This window comes from Aulonocara stuartgranti, assembly GCF_965226115.1.
Source record: "Aulonocara stuartgranti genome assembly, chromosome: 18".
NCBI lineage: Eukaryota > Metazoa > Chordata > Actinopteri > Cichliformes > Cichlidae > Aulonocara > Aulonocara stuartgranti.
In genome coordinates this window covers 23,730,380-23,752,880 of record NC_138954.1, presented here as the reverse complement: position 1 = coordinate 23,752,880, position 22,501 = coordinate 23,730,380, and the positions used below count along the sequence as shown (strand labels likewise).

Below are 22,501 nucleotides of genomic sequence, written 5' to 3'. Positions count from 1 at the left end.
GAGGAATAACTCAAGTAAATTTTCTGCAGACACTGAAGTTAACAGTTACATTACTGGTGGGTTTGTGAAAGACTTTTAAGACTAAGATCACCTCTAAACACGATCTCTCTCCTTGTTTCTAGCGTGGACGGTGACTCTAAACACTGCGTCATCTACAAGACAGTCACGGGGTATGGATTCGCCGAGCCCTACAATCTGTATTCGTCCCTCAAAGACCTGGTGCTCCACTACAAAAATGTCTCCTTGGTCCAACACAACGACCAGCTGAATGTAAATCTAGCCTACCCAGTCCTGGCCCGCTCCCAGAATCAGAACCAGCACCCCAGATGAATTATTCACCAGCAGCATAGGACACCAGCCAGAGTGGGAAAATTAGACATATGCATTGGGGGGGTAAAAAAAAAAAGAACTCTGGACAATGCTTGTTCCTGTGGCAGGTAAAACCGACTCAATTGCCAGGATTTAAAAAAAAAAAGAAGAAAAAATCATGTATTTTTGGCCAGAAGCTGATGCTAATTTCCCACAGAGTCCAGCAAAGAGCACTCCTTGCTAACAGCATGGCTTCACAATAAGCACACTACTACTGATAACGAAGCACTGTACAGTTAGCCTGGCTGATGCAGTCAGTTAAAAGCTGATGAGAGTGGTGCATTAGCCAGCCACACTGTCCAGTGTCGGTTATGGAAAAAAGTGAGAAATTCATAGGAACATTCATTATTCAGGAAAAAAGACTAAAATACATCAAAGGAAGGCACACACAATGGGTTTTTTTTTTTTTTTCTAAATCTTTAAAAAGCGGAGAGACCAGATGGTGGGATGATGGTAGAAATTACAGGAGCCACATTTGGTTTTTAGGGTTTGTTGGGGTTTTTTTGCCTTTAATGCGAGATAAATGTCCACAGACAAAGGCCCGATCTGTCATTCCCAGACTGCCTGCAAACTCTCCATAGACAAAAGCCTGAGCTGTCATCCGAGGAAATTACTGGCTTGCCTAAACCAGGCTGCTCGTTTCACACTTAAAGGTGGCTGAGAAAAACAATGGGCTGGGAGTGTAGTCACTGGAGACTGAGGAGGGGAAGGGGGTGAAGAGGGTTGCTGTTTCAGGGTTTTTTTTTTTTTAAAAAGAAAAAGATTGATTCAGTTAAAAGCTTGCTCAAGTGCCATAGTAATAGCTTTGAATGACCACAAGCCTGTGTCACTAGAATAAGGGGGCACGTCGAGGTTACAAACCGAAAGAGAAGGGGGGGGGGGTAAACGGTTGTCGACATAGACAAAGCTACAGCTTTAAACAAAAACATACATACACATAGGTATATTTTTATGAAATGATCTCTATTTCCAACAGCTTTGGCTTGTTGCTCTCTTTCTCAGTGGGTGTCCTTTTGATCTGACGAGGTACAACGTACAGTGATTGCTGTATAACAGGATAAAAATGCATGGTACATATTTGGTGTATTGTGAATATAGAATTGTTTTTTAATCACAGTACACTAGATGGAGAGGTACATTGATAAATGCAGTTCCACGTGATTCAGGTTTCCTTTTAAAATGGAAATGGTGGAAATACTCCTGCGTCTCTTCGTTTCAGACTTCCTTCTTCATCCTCTGTAATACTGTAGCACCTGTAGCCATTGACTTAAGGCACTGTTAGTGCTCCTCCTATGTGTCTTGTTTCTATATGCTAAAGACACTTGCAGAGCATCGACCTATGTGATTATTGTATCTCGTGTACTGTATTTACTTCATCTCTAGTTAGATTAGACTGTTTCCGTGGTACAGTGTCCTTGCAGATGTTTATTGTTTTGGAGGGTTTTTTTTTTTGGTTTTTTTTTTTTATATGCAAATTTACTCACGGTACTTCTTCTCCCTTGCGCTCGACTGTTCATTTCATCACAAGCTTGACTCACAGAGCTGTAGAACATTTATGTACAAAAAGATAAAAGAAAGAAAGAAAGCAGTAATATAAATCATGTACAGTATATTTCAGACACACATGCAGCCTGTGTATGTGACTTTATACGGTTCCTTCACGGAAGATTTGCTATGCTTTTAGATTCTGTTTAAGGATGCAAATTATCCATTTTAATGTGAGCCAAATGAAGGATGTCTTTTCATGTAGCAAGAATGAAAAAAGAAACAGTCCTTTTTGCCATTTAGCATGACCTTGGCGGTCTAAGAGATTATCTGGTATGTTATGCATGGAGTCCTTCATTTGGGTTGTTGTTTATCTTTTTTTGTTTGTTTGTTTTAACTTCGATTAGTGGTTGAAATTGTGCTTTCTGTAGTGAATATACAGTATTCACTGGCATGTGGTCTTACTATGCACAACACGGTTGTATGCATATATGTTTTAGACTTGGGTTCAGTTCCCTCCCGGTGATGTGGCGATGAATTTCTCCTATTTGTTTCTCCGTGTTGGCTCGAGGTGTAGGTAGTACCGCCTCCGTTCAATGTCACGTTCAAAGCACAGCGGCGTAGATGCAGGGTTACTCAGTTATATTGATGTTCTCAATGAAAATGTGGAGCTGAAAAGAGGCGTCAAATGACGCTGCTTTTAAACTTGATTCATGTAGTTGGTGTTTTTTTCCCGGATGAACAAATATTAATATGAATCTTACACATTTTTACATTTAGTAATCTGAGAAAGCCAAAAAGAAGAAAAACTATTTTTGTAGTGGGATATAGAAGAGTCGGGGGTCATTAACAATAGAAAATGGGGAAAAATGTGTTTTAAAATCTTATTTTGGTTCCTTTTTGTTGAGAGAGAGAGAGAGAGAGAAAAATTTAGACGTTCTTCTTAAATGAGATATTCGTCTACTCTGTTGGTGATTAGTTAAGTCATCTGAGCTAGACCCAAGCTTCAAACAAACGCAGTGCTTTTCTATTTCTGAAATGTTCAGTTTCAGACATCAGGTAGCAACATTTTTCCCAGACATACCAACCCAGTCTTCTGATCAAACCTACCTTGACCTGAAAAGTTTTAATCATTTTGATTTCAGTCAGGACGAATCTATTGTACTGTACTTTGCACAGTTCTTGGCAAGTAAAGGACCCCAAGAATTAAAGTGGAGGTGACAGAGGTGCTTCTGATTAGAGGGCTATTAAAAAAACAAAACAAAACAAAAAAAAACGTACGAGTGAGAAAGATTAGAAGTGCCTTTAGTTGTTGCGATGAGGTGGTCGTCTCCCTGTTTTCATTGGAGCGTTGCTGCATAAGACGATGCCACAACCACAACCACATGTAGTGCCCCACCGTTCACACATTTGTCATTTATCAAAACAAAGGTGTATCTCGCAAACGAGTGTAGTTGTTGTGTGTGATTGTGAGTGTCTGTGTGCGTGTTAGAGCAAATCTGAGCATGTTCTAGTTAAGAGAGTGGCAGATATTAGCTGTGCCTCTTTGGTATTGCATTTATAGTTGTTACATATTCCTTCTTTCTGTAGTGGGGCCTGTACAGTAGCTTGGTGCACCCAGGCTAGCCTACTTCAGTGTTTGTTTTTTTTGTTTGTTTGTGTGTCTGGTGTGTGTTTGAATAAAACTCATAAAAGATATAGAAATGTGAACAGTACACATCCGTGGCCCAGACCAGTTGTTTAAAGCTCATTTGGTAAGCTCTCAAGCTAATGCATGCAGCAGTTCTCAGTGTTTTGTATTAAGTTAGTAAACAGATGATCTGATTAAATCATCCACCATTATTCAGTTTGTTGGACCAACACTTTTGTGACTGCACTTTTTTTGTTTTTGTTTCACACACTCAGACTAGTGTGTCGCCCAACCACCGAAAACTAACAGACAATGGTGATGCTGAGTTGTTTATAGTGTTTTTTGTTGATAGTTATTCATTCAGTATATCAGGAATGATTGACATTTTCATTATGATATCAGAGTATACAGTGTACAGTATATGCTTTTGTTGTTTCGCAGTCAACAACTGTCTTGTAAATCTGATGCTTTTGACTGATTGCAATGTTTTCGTTATAGAATTAGTTTTACTATGTGGGCTGTGTAAACTCTGTAGTACTTTTCAAAGCTACTTTAAGGAGAGCTGCTAGCTCATTATGCAATTCTCATCCGCACAGCAGAAGTGTCCAGCTAAACATGAAAAACATAAATCTTCCTTAAAAAAGAAGAAGCTTCAGTTCATCCAGGTTTTCACTTATTCCTTGTGGTATTTAAACATGCAAATAATTGCACTCTTTCTACCTTTTTATTTGGTTCTACACTGTGTAAACAAGCGTATTGCACAACACCACAGGTGTTTTCAGTCTCATTGACACAGGTGTATAAAATCAACCAACCAATCAGTGTGCCTTTGCAAACATTTGTGAAAGAATGGGTTGTTCTAAAGAGCTCACTGAATATGGCCATGGTGCCAAAAGAGGATATCACTGTTACAACACAAACAACCTTTGTGAAATTTCTTCCGTCCATGATTTTAGCTGTAAGTGTTTTTATTCCAAAGTTCAAGTGTCAGATCACACAAAGTTACAGAGTCACATGGAGTGCATAAGTCACCGAGACCCTGCTGACTCAGTTACTGTAGTGCTCCAAACCTCCACTGGCATTAGCATCAGCACAAACTCAGTGTATTGCAGTTTGCAGTGACTCTATACATTATCCAGAGTACCCACAGCTTTCTTTTTTAGAAAAGTGATCCTATTTAATGTTCTCTGAGCACTACAAATGAGGTATTTTCAAACTTCCTTAAACCATTTTCCTCCAAAGCATGGGTCAAGAAAACATTACATTGTGGACGAGATATGGAAAAGGTGGCCAACTGTAGCGTTTCCTAACGAATACAATGGAACATTGTTTCCATTCGGGTGAGGACATAGAAGTGAAACTACATGCATGGCTTGATGCCACAAGGAGTCAGTGAAAGCAGTGTCGGGGATTTTCAAGGTGATTTTGTGTAAAGCATTTCTAGGGAAAGTCCTTCTAGTGAGGTCAAACTTTAACCCAGAACTGGTTGGTGTGACACAAGTTAATGAAAAAGGTGGTTCTGCTTCGTTTTGCTCAACTTTTTAGTGTCTGAAAGAAAACTAGAAATGTAGAACTGAACAGCTTCCAGCATCACTTGTTATGATGTACATTTTTGCAGTGTGCTTAAACACTTTGGTACGCCATGTTATTTACACGATTATTGGCTAGAAGCAATGCTAGCTGCAGTGAAATGTGGTCGCACAGTGAGACGGGCGTGAGAAGAGCAGGAGATGAAGACTTTATTGCGCTTTGACATGGAGTTGAAACTCTCAAACTCAAAGCTTTCATCCCGCTTCTCTATTAGATATGCATCTTGGAGCTTCTTGAAAAGAAAAAAAGCAACAACAAAAAAAACATTTTTCTATATGATACATAATCATTCAAGCAATTAAATATTTTTTCATCATTCTTTGGTACACTGTAAATGATAAACCTTGAAACGGCCTCATACACAAAGCACATCTTTCACTGACTACAAAGAAACACATATTTGTTGTCTATTAAGGTTTGAGGAATGAGAGATACTAGAGAATAAATATTTTCAAATATATACTTAGATATCTATATTTTTGGATGATTTAATTCTGATTTGGTTGGCGCTTGAAACGAATCAGAACGAGGCTTTGATGTGAACACTTTTAGCTCCGTGGCTGCTTTGAAATCGAGCAGTTGTTGAAATGCAGACATATTTACTTACCCGCTGCAGCGAGCTTCATCAGGATCACCAGTTAAAACTTTGTGGTTACAGTCGATCGACATTCATGATTTTTACGCATGATTATCAGGTGTGTTCGGAGGATGAAGCAAGCTCATGTACATGTGTTAATATTTACAGAGCTGAGTCTATATGTTAAATGCAGTCCTGGCTGCTTTGCATTTTATTAAATATTAGTTGTTAGTTGTTTGTTTGTTTGTTTTCTTGTTTTGTCTTTTGGAAGACAGTTTTTGTTTGTTTTTGATTTTTTTGTTTGTTTGTTGTTTTTGTGAGTAGAGGCAGTGTTAAAAAGTTGCACCACAAAAGATACACTCGATGCTGCTCCAGAGATCTGGCACAGATTGGACACTGATGCTGTAAAAAGGTGATCCATCTTACCACTCGGTCTTACTGCGCCAGATCTCAGTGGCTGCTGAAGGTTTTTTGGGGGTGGGGGGTGGTTATGTGCTTACAGCCAGGAAAGAGGAAAAAGAAGAAGAAGAAAAGAAAATTAAACCTGACGCTGAGGAAGGTACACGACTCAATGGTTCACGATTGCTCCTCTACTTGGAACAATGATGGCATTAAAGTGATCTTTTATGGTGCCTGAATATAATTCTTTCTATTTTGGCTTTTTAAAAAAGCTGATAGATTTGTTTGTCCAAGTGTTCTTTGTTTTGTTTGTTTATATCTTTAATGATAACCTTACAGAGCCTATAAAGAAAAAATAAGCTAGCTTGAATTTTTTTTCTCTATACAGAAAACACAAATACAAATGTTTACAATATGTAATTAACCAAATAGTAAATATGCGTTTGAGAATCAGTCTGTCCCTCAAAGCGGCTGTGATAGATTGATTTGTATTTCTTTATTTCTTCTGTCATTTTAAACTTGAAAATGTTATGACTGCTTGTTCTCTTCCCCCCACATTTCACTTTGTTCATCTTTTTTTTTTTTAAATTTCCTGTGAACAGTGCTCCCTCTATTGCAAAATAGTTACTCAGCAATGTAGTTGAACTATTTGTGTGTCAGTCTTTCTTTACCTGCTGATTTCTTCACCTTACACTGAGCCTTGTATGTGCTGAATCTTAACTTGAGACCCTGTTGCATCTTTTGCTGTTTCTGTCATGCACAGTTTGGTGAATTCGAATATGAATCTGACTGATGTATCTGCGGTAAAGGATTCAAAGAATTTCATATTGTGTATTAGTAAAAAAAACAAAAAAAGAGGAAAAACAAAAGCGCCACTTGGTAAAAATACTTGAGTACAGATTAGTACATAAGCGAAGATTAGAATTCAGGAATGACTATCTAAAGGCATCCTATTGTTGTTTTTTTGCACTACGCAGCAAATGATAGTCGAATAAAAAGCTGAAACGATTGCTCTTTTGGTTAGTTAAGTAGTTTTTAAGACCAAAATTCAGCCAATATAGTCGCAGCTTGTTCCGCCTGTGTGTTATTTCACTTAAAAAAATCTTATCATTCTCTTTTTATCTATATATGCTAAGAGCAGCACTTTTATTTCCCTTTATGTTTTTTAAATCTTCTCACATTGTCACTCCTCCGTGTGGAAAGTTGGCATTTGTTTGATTAACCTGATGTGAATGTTGTAGTATCGTTCACTGGTGTACAGTAGTTTATATTGCGTCACACTCTTCATGTTGGAGGCAACATTGACGGTGGTCCATGTTGCAACAGGCTGGGCAGTGTTACACAGCAGCAAAAATTTAAGAGGCATCAACACATCTTTACCCTAATCAGAGCACACATTGCATTGCAGCGTTGCCCACCGAGTTGCCTCTTGAATCACCGGCTTCAGCAGACATACAGCTAAAAATTATAGTTAGTAAAGATGTTCCGTCTCTCTCACTCAAAAACAGTGAAGAGATGGACCGTCAGATAAAGCTACTCTACACCAAAGTGCAATTGAAGGCAGAGGGAGCACTGTTGTTTCAGCCAGTAGGGGCCTACTGGTTGCAATGTGCCCGACCCAGATGCATGAAAAGATGGTTATTCTTCTTCTCTTGTGTTATCCTCCCTCCGTTTATCTGTCTTAACTCAAATGCGGCATTTCTTTCTTTCTCTCTCATGTACGGCTTGCTTCAGAGTGGTATGTCCTCAGACAGGTACTCTTTGATCTGTACGGTTATTTCTTTAGGTTAATGCAATGATTTTAAAAAGACAATAAAAGATATCTAAAATGCCATGTGTTGTCCTCTTCTTTTTTTTTCCCTGCCTGTGTTATCCTGGTACATTTTTACATGTCTGTCCTGATTCAGCTTGGTATAAAACATGATGGCACTGCATATTTGTAGAAATACAGAATATGCTGTTCATGACATCTAAACAAATGTCATGAACTGGCACATAGGTGATGAGGCGGGAGGCAACATGAGAGGTTTGCTCAATCATCCAGGTAAGGAAATGCCAAAAAAAGTTAATTATCAACTATTATTAAAACACAAGTGTTTATCATTTTTTTTGGAGGATGCAGAGTTCCAATTGGTGAAAATCGATGTGTGTCACAATGCTGTGTTTGATCTGTGTTGGATCAAATATGGTGGACCTGATTTTTAGAATGAGTTTTGTTGTTATAAGTCAGTTATTTAGTCTGTCAATAGCTGTAATTCAGTGACAGCAACAAAGTGAAGTTTCACATTTTCCTCTGGCTAATTGTTCATGTGATGATGGATGTGCTAATGGATTTGCTGGGCTTGCAGGTGCTTGGCAGGATCCTCCAGGTTTGTTTGCATGGTTTGACTAACAGAGCTGTCTGACAGTAGTAGCTTTGAAAAAACTTTAAACCTATAGTTAAACTGATAGTAATCTTTTCTAGCCCAAATATGTTTTGCTACTGATCATCCAAAGCAGTCCATTTAGCTCCCATATTAGCTGCATGTTATGACACTCCACTTAGCATTACCTAGAAAAAAGTCAGAACCAGTAGTTCAGTGCCTATTGGTACCTACTTCCTACATAGAAAGAGAACAGAATCTTTGCTGGTTTTTAAAAGTGGTAGGTTGTCTTAATTTAAGAGTCAAATCCAAAAAACTTGGCAAAGAACAAATTTTAAATTGTATCATAGTGTTATTTGACATTACTAGCTTGTCACAAACTGTTCACATCAGCCTCGTCATCCCATTCTTACGGAAAGGAAATGGAGAGAAAAGACTGAGGCATGCCAAATACATAAGAACTGGACGGAGAATCAGTGGAAACAGGTCTGATAGAGGCATCCAAATGTTGAATTTCAACCTTAAGGAAGCAGTGTGGGATCATCTTGACAGAGAACGGAACAAAAGGCAGAAACAAAAGAGCTCTAAATGTCCTTCAAGAGACCTGGACAACTATTCCTGAAGACTGCTTAAAGAAAAAAACGGAAAGCTGCCTAAGAGATTTCAGACCATGTTGAAGGATAAAGTGGTTGTACCAAAAGTGGACTTTCAAGCTGTATTTCCATGGATGTTTGCACTTTTTTTTTTTAAAATAATAATTTGCTTCTCTTAACTTCCATTTACCTGGCAAAATATTGATGACCTTTGTACTCTACTGTAGAAATGTGGTCATTTAAATTTGGGGAATTTGAAAGATGACACCATATAGAAGCAAGAAACTATGAGTTTTGTAATTTTGGCACAACCTGCAGGGATTCTGCTACTTCCTTTTTCATATGTTTGTATTTTATTTATGTTAATTCATCAGTTTTACATCCACTCTTCTATTTCCTGCCAGCTTTTAATGCCAGCTACTCACTGTGTCTATTGAGGAACTCTGACCTCCATATGCTTTCCCCTTAATTTTGGTGTAAGACCGCAGCCTTAAATAGACTTCTGTTTTGCCTCAGTTTCTGTATGCCTTGTGTGTGTGGGGGGACTTTTGATTCACACACAGAATATTTAATTTTTTGCTACTCTAATGTGTGCTCTGCATCCCCTGCCTGTGTATTTGGCCCTGGGTCTTCAGGCCGAGCCTCGTACCACAAATCATATTTCACAGTAAATATGGGAAAGGAAAGAAAATTTGGAATTCCCCTCCCCAAAAAAAGGTTTGATTTTCAATGAAGTGAGGGGCTTTGGTTTTGCCAGCTACACCCAATACAAAATAAAGGGCCGCAAGTCAGGAAGTTGAGTGAATCACACAGTCATGGCTCACTTCCCTGTTTTCAAAAACAGACAAAAGCTGTTACAGATCATGTGAGAATCACCAGGTAATCCTTATATAGTGCCCAAGGTTTGCGATGATTTTCTGCATGTCAACTCTTCTTGAGCAAGACCTTTGGACCGCCTCTGTTTTATAATGAGGCAAAACAAGAATGACAACAATAGACAGAAAACTTCCCCATTCATCTGTTGGAAAAAAAAAAACCCCTAACATATCTTAAGAGGGAACTTCTTAACCTTTACAGAACATGATAAGATTTAAAATTGAGATGTTGCATCGTCTTAAAATGCCCTTTTGAATCCTTATTGTAAAATAAACATTTTCCAGTATTAGGTTTTAATTGTAGAGATACAATTTATGTCACACAAGTTACGGGATGTTCTTAAATTATACCTTGAAACGCTTTGTGAATAAAATAAATAACTCAGATATATATGTATTTCCTTTTAAAAACGTGAGCTATTGTGCCTGTACACGACGTTATTTTTTTTATTGATAGACTTGAAATGTCCACGTAGTTAAATCATTGCGAACTTCACGAACTTCAGGATGTGTAAACTTACTACATACTAACATGCCAATCATATGACAGTTCTATTTCCTCAGAACAGCAGCAGAGACTTCGCTCTCTTTGGATAGATGTCTCCTAGTTACAAGTGACGCTTAAGACCACAGCCAATCAAAAAACAGCTAACCTGCACGAGGAAGCGCGGTCGAGTATTAAAGAGTGGACTCGCACAGTTGTTTGTGGGTCAGTGTTGTGGTGCTAGTGACAGTTATAAACAGTTGTAGGTAAGGATGAAGGCACTACTGCTGCTGTTTTTGGCTTTTGGGTACGTCGGCTCCTCCGTGTACTCCTCATGCTCCCAGTCGCCATTAAACTGGTGTTCATCTGTTGACTCGGCTGTTGAGTGCGGGGTAAGAACTTTATACATAACTTTTTATCAAGAGCTAATTTTGAATGGCTAGTTAGTGTCGACGACGTTAGCCACTTTCATAGGTAAGGCAATAGCTAAATAAAAGTTTCTATATTTATGAGGAAAAAAAAACCCACTGAGAGAAAGCGTAGCAGCACCAATGAGTGCGTCGCTGTAATGTGATATGCGGTCAGTTTTCAGGTGAGTAAACTGACCTGACCGCAAATAATGGTTTCCTCTGATAAAGACTTCAAAATTATAGTCTGAATGTGGAGAGGTGAAACATTATCATGCACATGAAGTTAGCGGAGCCAGTCTCTTACAAAAATCAGAGTCATCCTTAAGCGTTGCCCTTGTCTTCATCTTTTAATGACGTCACGTGTGTTATTAAGTAATTATTTATAGCTAATGTTCGGTGTTAGCTAACAAGTACTCACTAAAACTCTGTAACCTTTTTTGTCTGTTAACTGGACTTCGAAAGAAACGGTTATTTTTAGGTTTTAAGGAAATAGGAAGTAAAACTTTCAAATACCAGTTCTTTGCCAGCTGTGCGGTCTTTACATGTACCACTAAGCAGCCAGTTTAGTTGGCAGAGGTGGGACCAAGTCATTGTTTTGCAAGTCTCAAGTAAGTCTCAAGTCTTTATCCTCAAGTCTCAAGTCAAGTCTCAAGTAATGTCAGGCAAGTCAGAGTCGAGTCTCAAGTCACTGGTGTAAAAGTCCGAGTCAAGTCACAAGTCTGAAACTTTGAATTTCAAGTCCTTTCGAGTCTTTAAAAAAAAAACAAACGAAAAAATAATGTTGCAGTTATGCTAAATGTAAATATTAGACCATGTAATTTTAAAATCTGTGTTTTTCTCAACACATGACAAAATAGTGAACTTAGAAAATATACACAAATTGTGAAACTGCACCTCTTTAAAATGCAGCTCAATTAAACCTAGCTCCAAGAATAATTTTCACCGACAGTTCTGAGATAAGCTGCATGTTATTCTTGGATGCGGTTGTAGGACCAGCTTGACAAAAATATCATACACATTAAAAAAAACTGTATCACCAACGTAGCCTGGACAACATTTGCTAGTTAGATGAAGTCAGCTATCTCATCCTAGCATATTTATATGCATATTTATAATTATACGGTTCTTGGAGTGAGTGCACACACTCATGAAGTTTAGTAACTTCAGGTCACTGCAACAAGCCCAGGTACAGTTTACCGACGGATGGGTACAGGACCTTGAAATGCACCGTGTAGAACGAAAGACCATCGTACATATCATAAGTTTACCAGTCTCACAAATTGTCGTCATAAATACACATTCGTTAACCGTTTATTAATAGGACCTTTGAGCTCAACGGTAATTAATTAGTAGTGGAAATAATTTCTGGTACGTGTTACAGAAATGTAGCAGTGACAATAATATTGTATGCTGTAATCGTACTGGACAATTAGTGATACAAAAAACCTGTTTTATCCTGTGAATAAAAGTATATGTTTTTGTCAATGTACCATAATAACAGAGGCGAAACACAATATTGTGTCAGGACAATTCACTATTTATGCACAATAAACAAAGGAGCATAGCGCGACAATTTCTGTTCAGCGCCAGACTTGCTTGTAACCTATATCACCAATTATGTTATGAAAATGACGTATTAACTACTAAAAAACACTGACCTTCGTGTAAATGCTTGGAGCAGACTAACCTGTGAGCTGGAGTGTTCTGGGACGTTATATTTGACCTTTGAATGGCTGCAATCCAGGCCATCCGTCGCGTCTTTGTTACTTCGGAAACATGGCTTGAACAATTTCTCTTCAACGACGTAATCCGATAACAACCGATCTCTTTACCCGTCGGCTTCCCGTGGCTGTCATGCGACCGGCTATTGCAGTTAATAATATAACGGCTTCTTGACATTTTTGTGTTTCTTTTTATCGCTGTATAACTGATTTTAATTGAAAGCCTGCGTGCGCTAGTACCGCTTGCCACAAGTTCCCAGAATCCTTTGCGGTTCTACCCGTGAATGACGTCACATTTTCAATCTCTATATAATATGCATGTTAAATTTTATATTTGGGGTAAAATATCAAGTCTTTTCAAGTAAACCGGTTCAAGTCCAATTCAAGTCCCAAGTCATTGGTGTAAAAGTCCAAGTCAAGTCACAAGTCTTAGAACATTTTTTCAAGTCAAGTCTAAAGTCATAAAATTAATGACTCGAGTCTGACTCGAGTCCAAGTCATGTGACTCGAGTCCACACCTCTGTTAGTTGGTCTTACCATAGTTGGCATACAGTGAATAAAAGATATAGTCATGTAAATGGTGATAGATTTATTAACAATATTACAATCACAATTATAATGCAATAAACAATATAAATATAATTCAAACTTTTAAAAACGATCGCTGCAACAACTTGATAGGTAATCTGTGTATGCTGTTTTTAAGTCATAAAAAAGGACCAGCTAATGCACATTTTCAACCTTTCTGTAGCATTTTCAGCTGAAATTGGCTTGATCACAAGTAATTACAACCACATGCTATTGATGAAAAGTCATAGTATAACTCTCACTGATGCTGAGCTTCCTCTGGAGTCTTGAACGTGGTGGCGTTTTGAAGAAGCTGACCTCCCTGTTTTGCTCTTTGCTGTAGGTTTTGAAGTCGTGCCTTCATTCCACCTACACAAAGTCCCAACAGACAGACGATCCCGTTGAGGTGGGGCTTTACTACGAGAGTCTGTGTCCTGGGTGCAGACAGTTTCTCGTTATGATGCTCTTCCCCACAGCGGTCCTCCTGAATGACATCATGGTTGTTAACCTGGTGCCTTTCGGCAATGCCCAGGTAAGCAGTCGGCTGAGCAGCTTGGTTGCAGACTGCGATTGTAAATCTACCTGTGCAAAGACATTTACGGTTAAAGGCAACCCAAGAGTTCTCATCACTATATCTGTCAAAAATTTAAAAAGATTTACCCAAGTACATCATTGGTAACTGTATTCCATTCCAGGAGGTCAAACAGGCTGAAAAGTACGTCTTTACTTGCCAGCATGGAGAACAGGAGTGTCTGGGCAACATGATTGAGGTGACGTTGCACCCCAGACACACACCAACAACTCAAACTGCTGAATAATGTGTCATGTCTGGTGTCAAAAGCATCTTGCTGTGTTGCTTCAAAATGCTTAATTTTTTTAAAAGAATGAAATATTTGTTTTTTGTTTTTTCTCTAGACTTGTTTGATGAACATGTCCAAGATGGCTTTTCCAATCATTTTCTGTATGGAGTCCTCCTCTGATGTCATCAATTCAGCCAAAGCTGTAAGTGTGTGTGCGTGTTTGTTTGATTTATGCAGGCAATTGACTGGTCTAGACCACTTCAGTCCATGACTTTTTTTTTTTCGGTCACTAATAAATTTCCGTTTACAACCATGTTTGGTTGTAGTGTACTGGAGTCTATGACCCCACTTTGAGCTGGGACAAAGTCATGAGCTGCGTCAATGGTCCTCAAGGAAACCAGCTGATGCATCAAAATGCCTTGGAGACGGCTGCCCTGAAACCTCCGCACCAGTACGTGCCCTGGATCACCATTAATGGGGTAAGACTTTACTGCAGTAACAGCCTATCCAGCAAATACCATGGTGTTCAGTTTTACTTATATAGTGCCAAATCGCAACAACAGTCACGTAAAGGCACTTTATCTCATAGGGTAAAGACCCTACGACGTAAGAGAACCCCAACAATCAGACAGCCTACAATGAGCAGCACTTGGTGACAGTGTAAAGGAAAAACTACCTTTTAACAGGAAAAAAACCCTCCTCCTCTGTGTTAGCTATCTGCCGCAACTAGGGATGGGTACCGGTGTCCGGTGCCATGATGGCACCGGTTCTGACATAAACGGTAGTAACCAGACCGAAAAGCAGCGCACATTTCGGTGCTTTATTTCGGTGCTTTTTTTTCCTGAGCTGTGATACACTTCTAGCCAATCATTTTACGTTTCCCAGGATAGTAGGCGGGGCCAGGTACGTACGTTCTGTTAGAGCAGAGCTACAGATTAAAAATGTCCAAGGCGAAGCGGTCAAAAGTCTGGCTGTACTTCACAGCAAAATATGCAAACTCAGCAGCCTGCAACAAGTGCTTTAAGCTGATACTGTGATACTGTCAAAGGAGGTAACACCAAGAATCCGATTAAACAGCTGGCGACGCATAGCGTTTTTTTTTAAAAGCCGAGAAATGCGCCGTATTTGATAGCTTGCTGCGAGACCTCACACCGTGCACGTCGGGTGGGTTGCCAGTTATCGGACCCGGAGCAACATCCCCCAAAAACCCGAAGAATAGAGTCCTGGCCCCTAGCCCTGCCAGTGTAGCAGAAATGATGACGGATGATGATGGCAGCAGCAGCCGTTCTTCTCTGCGTGAGTAGCTTCATGTTGGTCATGTGTAATTTACGTTGAGTAGGCTAACCACGTTATTACATTAATGCATGTAAGGTGAACTAGCAAACATCATCATAGCTACATGCGGCTGTCCTCTTGTTTGATGGCAGATACTCCCTTCACCCTGGCCAAAAAGGCTAAAATGACCAAAGAAAAAGTGGGAAACAGTTAAACATGAGAGGGTTTAAGTTTGTGTTTTTTCCATTGTTTAAGCACTGCTTCCAGCCAAGAGTGATGCCATATATGCCACATAGCTGCAGAAAAGGCTAACATTGTTATATTTTTACAAAAAAAACCAGCTGAACATGAGAGGTTTTTGGACAAAGTTTGTGTTCTCCATTCTTTAAGCACCGGTTTGAGCACCGTTTAAGCAACGGCACCGTTTCAAAAGTACCGATTTGGCACCGGTATCGGATAAAACCTAAACGATACCCATCCCTAGCCGCAACCAACTGGGGCATGAGCAGAAAGGAAAAGGGAGACAGGACACAATACAAACTATAGGAGAGAGAAGACAGAATTGAATGACATACAGCATGGAAGTGGACGTTTTTCCTTTACTCTATAAAAACATAATGAAGAGGTGAGAAACTGTAAGACATCAGACTGGAATGGAGAAAGTGATTTGAAATGATCCAGATCTGATGTTGACTCTGTCCTTCAAAAGAAGTGCTGTTACTTTTTCAGTGATGAGTTTGACACTTGATCTGCCTCAAAGCCCAAATCTGTTAGTGAAAGAAAGCTGGGACTGATACATGTAAAGCTGCCTCTTTTTCACTTGACATCATGCAGTACCCTAACATAAAAATGGAAGTTTTGTCTAAAGCAAGTCACATGTGAATTGCAGGCACGCCCACGTAAGCCCCTCTTCTTTATTAGAGGCGTTAGTATTGGAATGTTAAACACACTTTTTGCTGTTAGGAGTTTTACTATGTACTGTACTTCCTGGACCAACTTAAGGTCTTCTTTTCGTATTTAGATTTCCAAAATCCATATGACAATAGGTGCATAGTAAGTGTGCCTCACCTGATTACAATTTTGCTAAGATCACATGACCCAAGATTGACGGCAATCACATTTTTGGGGGATTCCTATGAAAAGCAAGTCAAATGCTAAATTCAGATCATCCACAATATAAGGTTATCAGGCTGCTCAGCTCTATCTGTTGCATTTGCCTGTCCCTTTTTGGAAATGGTCTCTCTCAGCCTTTGCACTTACCACCTTAGTCATTCACACCGGTCTTCCTTACAGTTATATGACATTGCTGTGACCTGCAATCACCTGCAAGTCATGCACCTAGCAATCTAACGAGGTCAATCAGATGATCTGTCTCTGACGGCCTCTTATTGCTGTTTTACATTCCAGTATCACCAGGTTTAAGACCTAAAGTGTACTGCTAAGTGTCTGTTGCCTTAATAAACCATTCAAACTGTGTAACTGAGGTATGAGAAGTTACTTATTTTTAAATGTTGGGAATATTAATTTTCATTGATTTGTAGGAGCATACAGACGACCTGCAGGACAAAGCCATGAATTCTCTCCTCTCGCTCGTCTGCAGCATGTACAAGGTACAGTCATCAATGTCTACTAGATATCTGCCTTGTAATTTACTTGAACTTAAGTTTTTGTTTTGTTTTTTCAGGGCACTAAGCCTGCGGCCTGCGGGGGGAGCCAGATGCACTACAAAACTTACTGCCAGAAAGTGTGAATGAGAAATTCTGCACATGCCTGTTTACTAGCCAGGTGTGGCCTCTAAACAAGAAACACTGAAGAATGTCATCAAAGATTTTCTTTTTCTTTTTGTGTTTTTGAACTTTGTTTCTAAGAATTTGATCACTTCACTTTTGTAATTCCAAAATATAAAACACACGTTACCTTCTTAAGAGACTGTGTTGTCATTGAATTAATATCTATGGAAACCAAAAAATCATAAATGGCTTTTGTAGTACTTTGGTATTAGCCTTATTTAAAGTGTTTTTTGCTTAACTTTTTAAAAAACAGTTTAGATGGAGGTACACAAATTCACAAATCATCCAAAAAACACAAATCATCATTTGTTAGAGGTAATAAACACACACAGTAGGGTATTCATATCTTGTGGGGACAATGCTTTACCTAGCCCCTAACCATCGAAAATGAATGCCTAACCCTTGCCCTAAACCTAACCATAACCAATTGTTACACTGTGACTAAAACCACAGTCTCAGTCTCCAAATTCCCTTCAAACTTGTGAGAACCAGGATTTTGGTCCCCAAAAGGGCCGTTGGTCCCCACAAATATAGTAAGCTTACACACAGACACACACACACACAGACAGACACAGACAGTGTTGTCACAGTGCTGTATTAAAACTGATATTTTGAGTTTATTTACTAGATTCTTTGTCTTTGTAGTCTCCCACAGCGTCAGAGTAAGTGTTTAATGTAAATGGTAGGATAATAGGTAATCTAAAGCTCATGCCTAATGGCCTTGAAAACATGTGTCACAGTTGACCTTATACTTCACGTTCTGTTTGTTTTTTTTTAAACCTGAGTTAATGTGGGCTTAGCATCAGGAGGCACAGGTTCATTAAAGTTCACAAAATCTCCTGAATCTTTAACACAGACTCACCTACAGCTACAAATTTAAACCGTGTTCATGGAGTAAGAAAAAAAGCTTAAATGAGAAGATTTTAGGCAACCGCTTGATCAAACCCAGAGTTTTGCTGCACTGACCGGCAGGTCTGGATCTGCAAGGTCCACAGATTCTGCAGACAGACTCGCATGACTAATGGCATGCCATGCAGGCTGTTCCACCACCTCAATCTCTGTACCAGCATCTGCAGCCTCCACATACTTTCTGTTTTGGCGACTAATTGTCGTCATTTTCCAAAACATCGCTTTTGGGTCAAATCGGTTTACTACTACTACTACTAAGAAAGTTTGCTGTTTATCACCGATGTGATGACAGCTGAAAGTTTTGAAGAGGCGGGGAGACAGTTTGGTCTGTACTGAGTGACATCCCAGCTAAATGTTGGTGCCACAGACAGCTTCATATCTCATCTTAACTGTAGTTCCTGTATCCTCCTCGTTGGCATTTCCTTCTCATTTGTCTGGTTCCCAGTAGCTGAAAGTATGAGGAGAAATAACTCAAAAATTTTCAACTTCACAGAGGTAAGAGTAATAATTTCACGTTTAAGAAATTTGGCAACCTTTATTACGCTTGGCTTGGTTATTTCTTTCTTTATTTCATTTGCTTTCTTTTATGAACTCAAAAGAAAGTGAACTGGTTACACATTCGCAAAAACTAAATGGAAAGCTATGATGTGTGATTAATGTGGATTCTGTAATTGCACTGCTACGTGTTTTGTTTTCCGTTCTTGTTCCTGTTGCCAAATAGTTGTGGAAACTTTAATGGGAGCTTGTGTGTGAAAATAAGCAACAGCATTAAAGTGTAAAATTGTGTCATTAAGGAAGGAAATCATTTGGTGGCAAAGATAATGTGTTGCAGCATAGCTTTCTCTTGATCGATCCAACTCATAATCCATGAAGTTGACACATCGGCCCCTCTCGTGGTGATCTTGGATAGAAACGGTCAACAATAAAACTCCAGAGTCTGTTGACGTTTGTTTATGGAAAGGTGAAACTTCCAAGCAGAAGGAGAGATAGGGTCACGGGATACAGTGGCAAACAAGGACTCTTATCTGTTTCCCCTCAACGCTGACGCTGAAACAGAGAAGCCCTGAGAGCGAAATCCCGAACACTGTCTCCCTGTAAGAACCGTCTATTGTGTCCAAGGTGATAGTGTGTTTGGTCTCAGGACCTGAAATCAGATAAACCTTCCAAAAATAATGCCCGAGTTGGCTTTTGTGAGGCTTGTCACATTTTTAGTAGCGTCATAAAAACAGCCCTGTGCATGGCTCACCTTTAGATCTCAACAGATGGTCTTTTTTTTTTTTTTTACTTCACAGAGACTTTTCAAGAAGCTCGGGAAATATAAAAACTTCTCCCTGCTGGCAAACATGCAGCTTTCCTTTATGTATGGTTTCTGTGATATCCCTGCTAAAATGCTGCTTCTGTATTGTTGCTCTGTCACCAGTTTGTGTAGTTCTTGTAATTATTGCAGGCCATAAACTATTAACAACAAAAAGGCAAATTTTCTCTGAACATCATTTTCATATTTCAAAGTAATAGCCCAGAAAGCTGCACATAAGCTAAATTATAGGATGAATGAGTGCCAAGTAGCTTTGAGCCAGGGTTTGCTGTTGAAAAGCACAGAGCTGCTGATTTTTGTGATGCATAGCAATCAATCTTGTTAGCGCCACAGCACATGCACATGCACATCCCTTTCATTTCAGTAAGAAAGCTGACATGCAAAGCATATGAAAGAAAATCGAGTTAACCAAGCAGTTTCCATTTCATAAAAATCTCCTTTCTTGTCTGCAGTTCACTCCAAACCTTTGAGTTCAGTGCAAAAAAGTGAACAAGTTAAAAAGCTGGCCCCCCTTTTTGTCTCCAATCTAGTCTTTATGAATGCAGATTTATCCCGTCTTTATACCATCACACTCTTCTTTTTCTAGCTTACAGTTAGACATGTATGCATATATCATCTCAGTAAAAAAACAAATCGCCTGCCTTTTATCTGCCTTACAGAGACAGTGGGATTCCTTAGACCAAACCTCCTCTGTAGAGCCTCTCCAGGACTGTGATATCAGATGGGCTGTGAAGAGGCTCTTCTCGGGAAACCTGCAGCTGCCCAAGCTTTCCTGCAGATCTTCTGCTCAGGATGGCCCTCCGCCCGTCGCCCCATTGGGCCCTGCGACCTACAGGATCAAACACTCGAGAAGTTACGGGACTCTGACCAGCTGCATGTCCAGAGGCCTGTAAGTCACTGATGTTGAACATGTTTAGTGGCATTTTGCTAATGAATTTAAATGTGCATACCAAAACATCACACATCCTGCTTCAAAAGCATGTTTGGGAACACATGATACTTCAGGTATCTCACACATGTTAAATTCATTCTTTAAATATCCTCTGATTTCCTCTAGAAAGAACAGCTCTGGAGTTTAAGTGTTCCCAAATGTGGAAAGGAGTTAATTTTTTCCTAGTTTCCCAACAGCTGGGCCCCTTCTCAAGCTTAATGATTAAAATTATATGTGTTCAGTGTGAAACCAGCCCCTGTGAAGCAAGCTGTGGTCTTGTAAATCAACACAGATTAAGGAGTACTTAATGATCATCTGTTTTTAGGCGGGGCGGGGGGTAATTGTTTATTTAGGTTGAAAAAAGCTGAGTTGCTTCTCGAGCATATGATTGAACAAAGTTAAGCTTAAGGCGTTGCGCTCGCCTCTGTCACACTGCTGAACAATTATCGCCATAAAAGATCAGACAAACAAGGCTCTTATTATTGTTTTCACAACAACATTCAAGCTGCTTCAGCAATACATCTGTAGCAATTTCGGCCTCTCTAAACTTCGTGTGTGGGTGTGTACGTGTCTGCGTGTGCTGGCGTCTGTGAACGTGTGTGTACGTGTACCATCATTACGTCTCTTTTTCCACCTGTTGATGGAATCCGGAGACATCTGTTTGATATTGTTATTAGTTACAGTGAACCTCACAGGTGAACCCCTGTTGGCTTCTTCTTTGTCATGTGATTCATTGTTGAGTAGCACCTCTGCAAACACTGGATAAACTGAGAGTGATGTGGTGTTTTGTTCTTTTGCATTGCTCTTTATACGCTCACTGGCCACTTTATTAAGTACACCTATACAACTTCATGAAATATCCAATCAACCAGTGACATGGCTGCAACTCTGTGCGTTTGGCCATTTAGAAATGATTGAGACGACCTGCTAAAATTCAAAATGAGCTTCAGAATGGGGAAGAAAGGTGATTTAACCAACTTTGAACGTCGCTTAGAGTTTGGTGCCAGACGAGCTAGTCTGAGGATTTCACAAACTGCTGATCTGCTGGGATTTTAGCCACACAGTCACCTCTAAGGTTTATAGAGAAGAGTCTGAAAATGAGAAACTACCTTGAAAGTTTATTATTTGGTTGGCTGTAGGTGGTGGTGGTTCAATGCCTGACTGCTCCAGTCTCCATGCCTAGGCATCCTTAGGCAAGATACTAACCCCAAGTTGCTCTACGATTCATCCATCAGAGAATGAATGTGTGTGAATGTTAGATAGAAAGCACTTGAGCAGAGAAAAAAGAGCTTGCGTGAATGGGTGTGAATGGGTATGAGGCATGTATAAAGTGCTTTGAGTGCTCGGGTAGATTAGAAAAGCACTATATAAGAACCAGTCCATCTACCATTAATGAAGTAGATGTGCCACAGCAGCATAAGAGCACAGTGGTGTTCTTGTTATATAAGAACAAGATTTGCTTGGGCTTTCCAAAATTGGATAGCAGACGTGCCGAGACATTCTGAGGATATGGTCAGAATTTGGTGTAAACAGCTTGAAGGCATGGATCCATCCAGCCTTGTATCAATGATTCAGGCTGGTTTTAGTGTATTCTAGAATTTTAGAAATTGATTTTGGAATCTGTTTAAAAACAGTGGGATACATGGAGGGTCTTTAAAAGAGATGGATGATACCAGCTGTTTAAAAGTAAGAGTGACTGACTGATAATTGAGAGAAACCCAGGGGAAATGACAGGTAGAGTCTCTTGAAGAAATTTGGGAGAAATAGTGTCAACTGGGCAGAAAGAAGTGCACATATTAGAAACTATATCAAGGAGATCATTCCATCCATTCCTTTTTCTTTCAGGTAATTCATTTCAGGGTCGTGGGGGGCTGGAGCCTATCCCAGCTGCCATAGGCTTCAGTAGATAGGCATAAGTAGATGACTACACTTGGACAAGGTGATAGGATCCAATCGTGAACTGTGACCTGATACCATAGATCTTACTAGCAATAAATAATAAAATAATAATAAAAAAAAATTGACACTCAACGGAGCCAGTGAAGTCGGACGTTTTTTCAGTTGAGCGTGGTTAATAAGTTCTTCATGTGAATAAAGTGAAAAGGGAGATCTTTGTTTTCCCATCTCTTTTCAGCTTTTTTGTGCTCTCTTCTATCCTGATGAATATAATCATTGACCCAAAGAGGAGGGATTACTCTGGACTTTTCAGAGGCTCTATTATCAGGATCTGATGTACACAGACTACTGAAAGTTAAGTGAGTCCCTGATATTTGAAGACAGCTGCAATGTTGAGATGGAGATATGAGAGAACAGAGCTGGGAACGTTGCTGCCAAGTTCTCATTGGGTGAATCCCATAGGCATTCAACCTATTGATTTCCTGTTTCTTGAGAGCAGGCGCAGGTTCGTATCCTACCCGT

At 39.6% G+C, this 22,501-nt stretch overlaps 3 protein-coding genes across 4 annotated transcripts in view; all 3 read left to right on the top strand.

Moving 5' to 3' along the window:
• pik3r2 (phosphoinositide-3-kinase, regulatory subunit 2 (beta)) overlaps positions 1–7,884 on the top strand; it is a 32,762-nt gene extending 24,878 nt beyond the window's left edge. For both annotated transcript variants that reach the window (XM_082513366.1, XM_082513367.1), the window contains exon 16: positions 123–7,884. In XM_082513366.1, coding sequence (XP_082369492.1) covers positions 123–330 — 208 coding nt within the window. In that variant the 3' untranslated portion in view covers positions 331–7,884. The remainder of the gene's footprint in view (positions 1–122) is intronic.
• A 2,642-nt stretch (positions 7,885–10,526) lies between these two features.
• On the top strand, positions 10,527–17,063 carry ifi30a (IFI30 lysosomal thiol reductase a). Its single transcript, XM_082514870.1, has 7 exons — positions 10,527–10,757; positions 13,407–13,595; positions 13,759–13,833; positions 13,979–14,065; positions 14,190–14,342; positions 16,680–16,748; positions 16,823–17,063. Exons 1-7 carry the CDS (start codon positions 10,638–10,640, stop codon positions 16,886–16,888), a joined length of 759 nt encoding a protein of 252 aa, XP_082370996.1. The 5' UTR covers positions 10,527–10,637; the 3' UTR covers positions 16,889–17,063.
• Positions 17,064–19,825: 2,762 nt separating this feature from the next.
• pde4ca (phosphodiesterase 4C, cAMP-specific a) overlaps positions 19,826–22,501 on the top strand; it is a 48,519-nt gene continuing 45,843 nt past the window's right edge. Inside the window, exon 1 of the mRNA XM_082514869.1 lies at positions 19,826–20,041. Coding sequence (XP_082370995.1) covers positions 20,028–20,041 — 14 coding nt within the window. The 5' untranslated portion in view covers positions 19,826–20,027. The remainder of the gene's footprint in view (positions 20,042–22,501) is intronic.

Coding starts and splice junctions, on each gene's coding strand:
- ifi30a (XM_082514870.1), top strand. CDS start 10,638: ATGAAGGCACTACTGCTGCTGTTTTTGGCTTTTGGGTACGTCGGCTCC. Junction 10,758..13,406: donor ACTCGGCTGTTGAGTGCGGG/GTAAGAACTTTA, acceptor TCTTTGCTGTAG/GTTTTGAAGTCGTGCCTTCA. Junction 14,066..14,189: donor TCATCAATTCAGCCAAAGCT/GTAAGTGTGTGT, acceptor GTTTGGTTGTAG/TGTACTGGAGTCTATGACCC.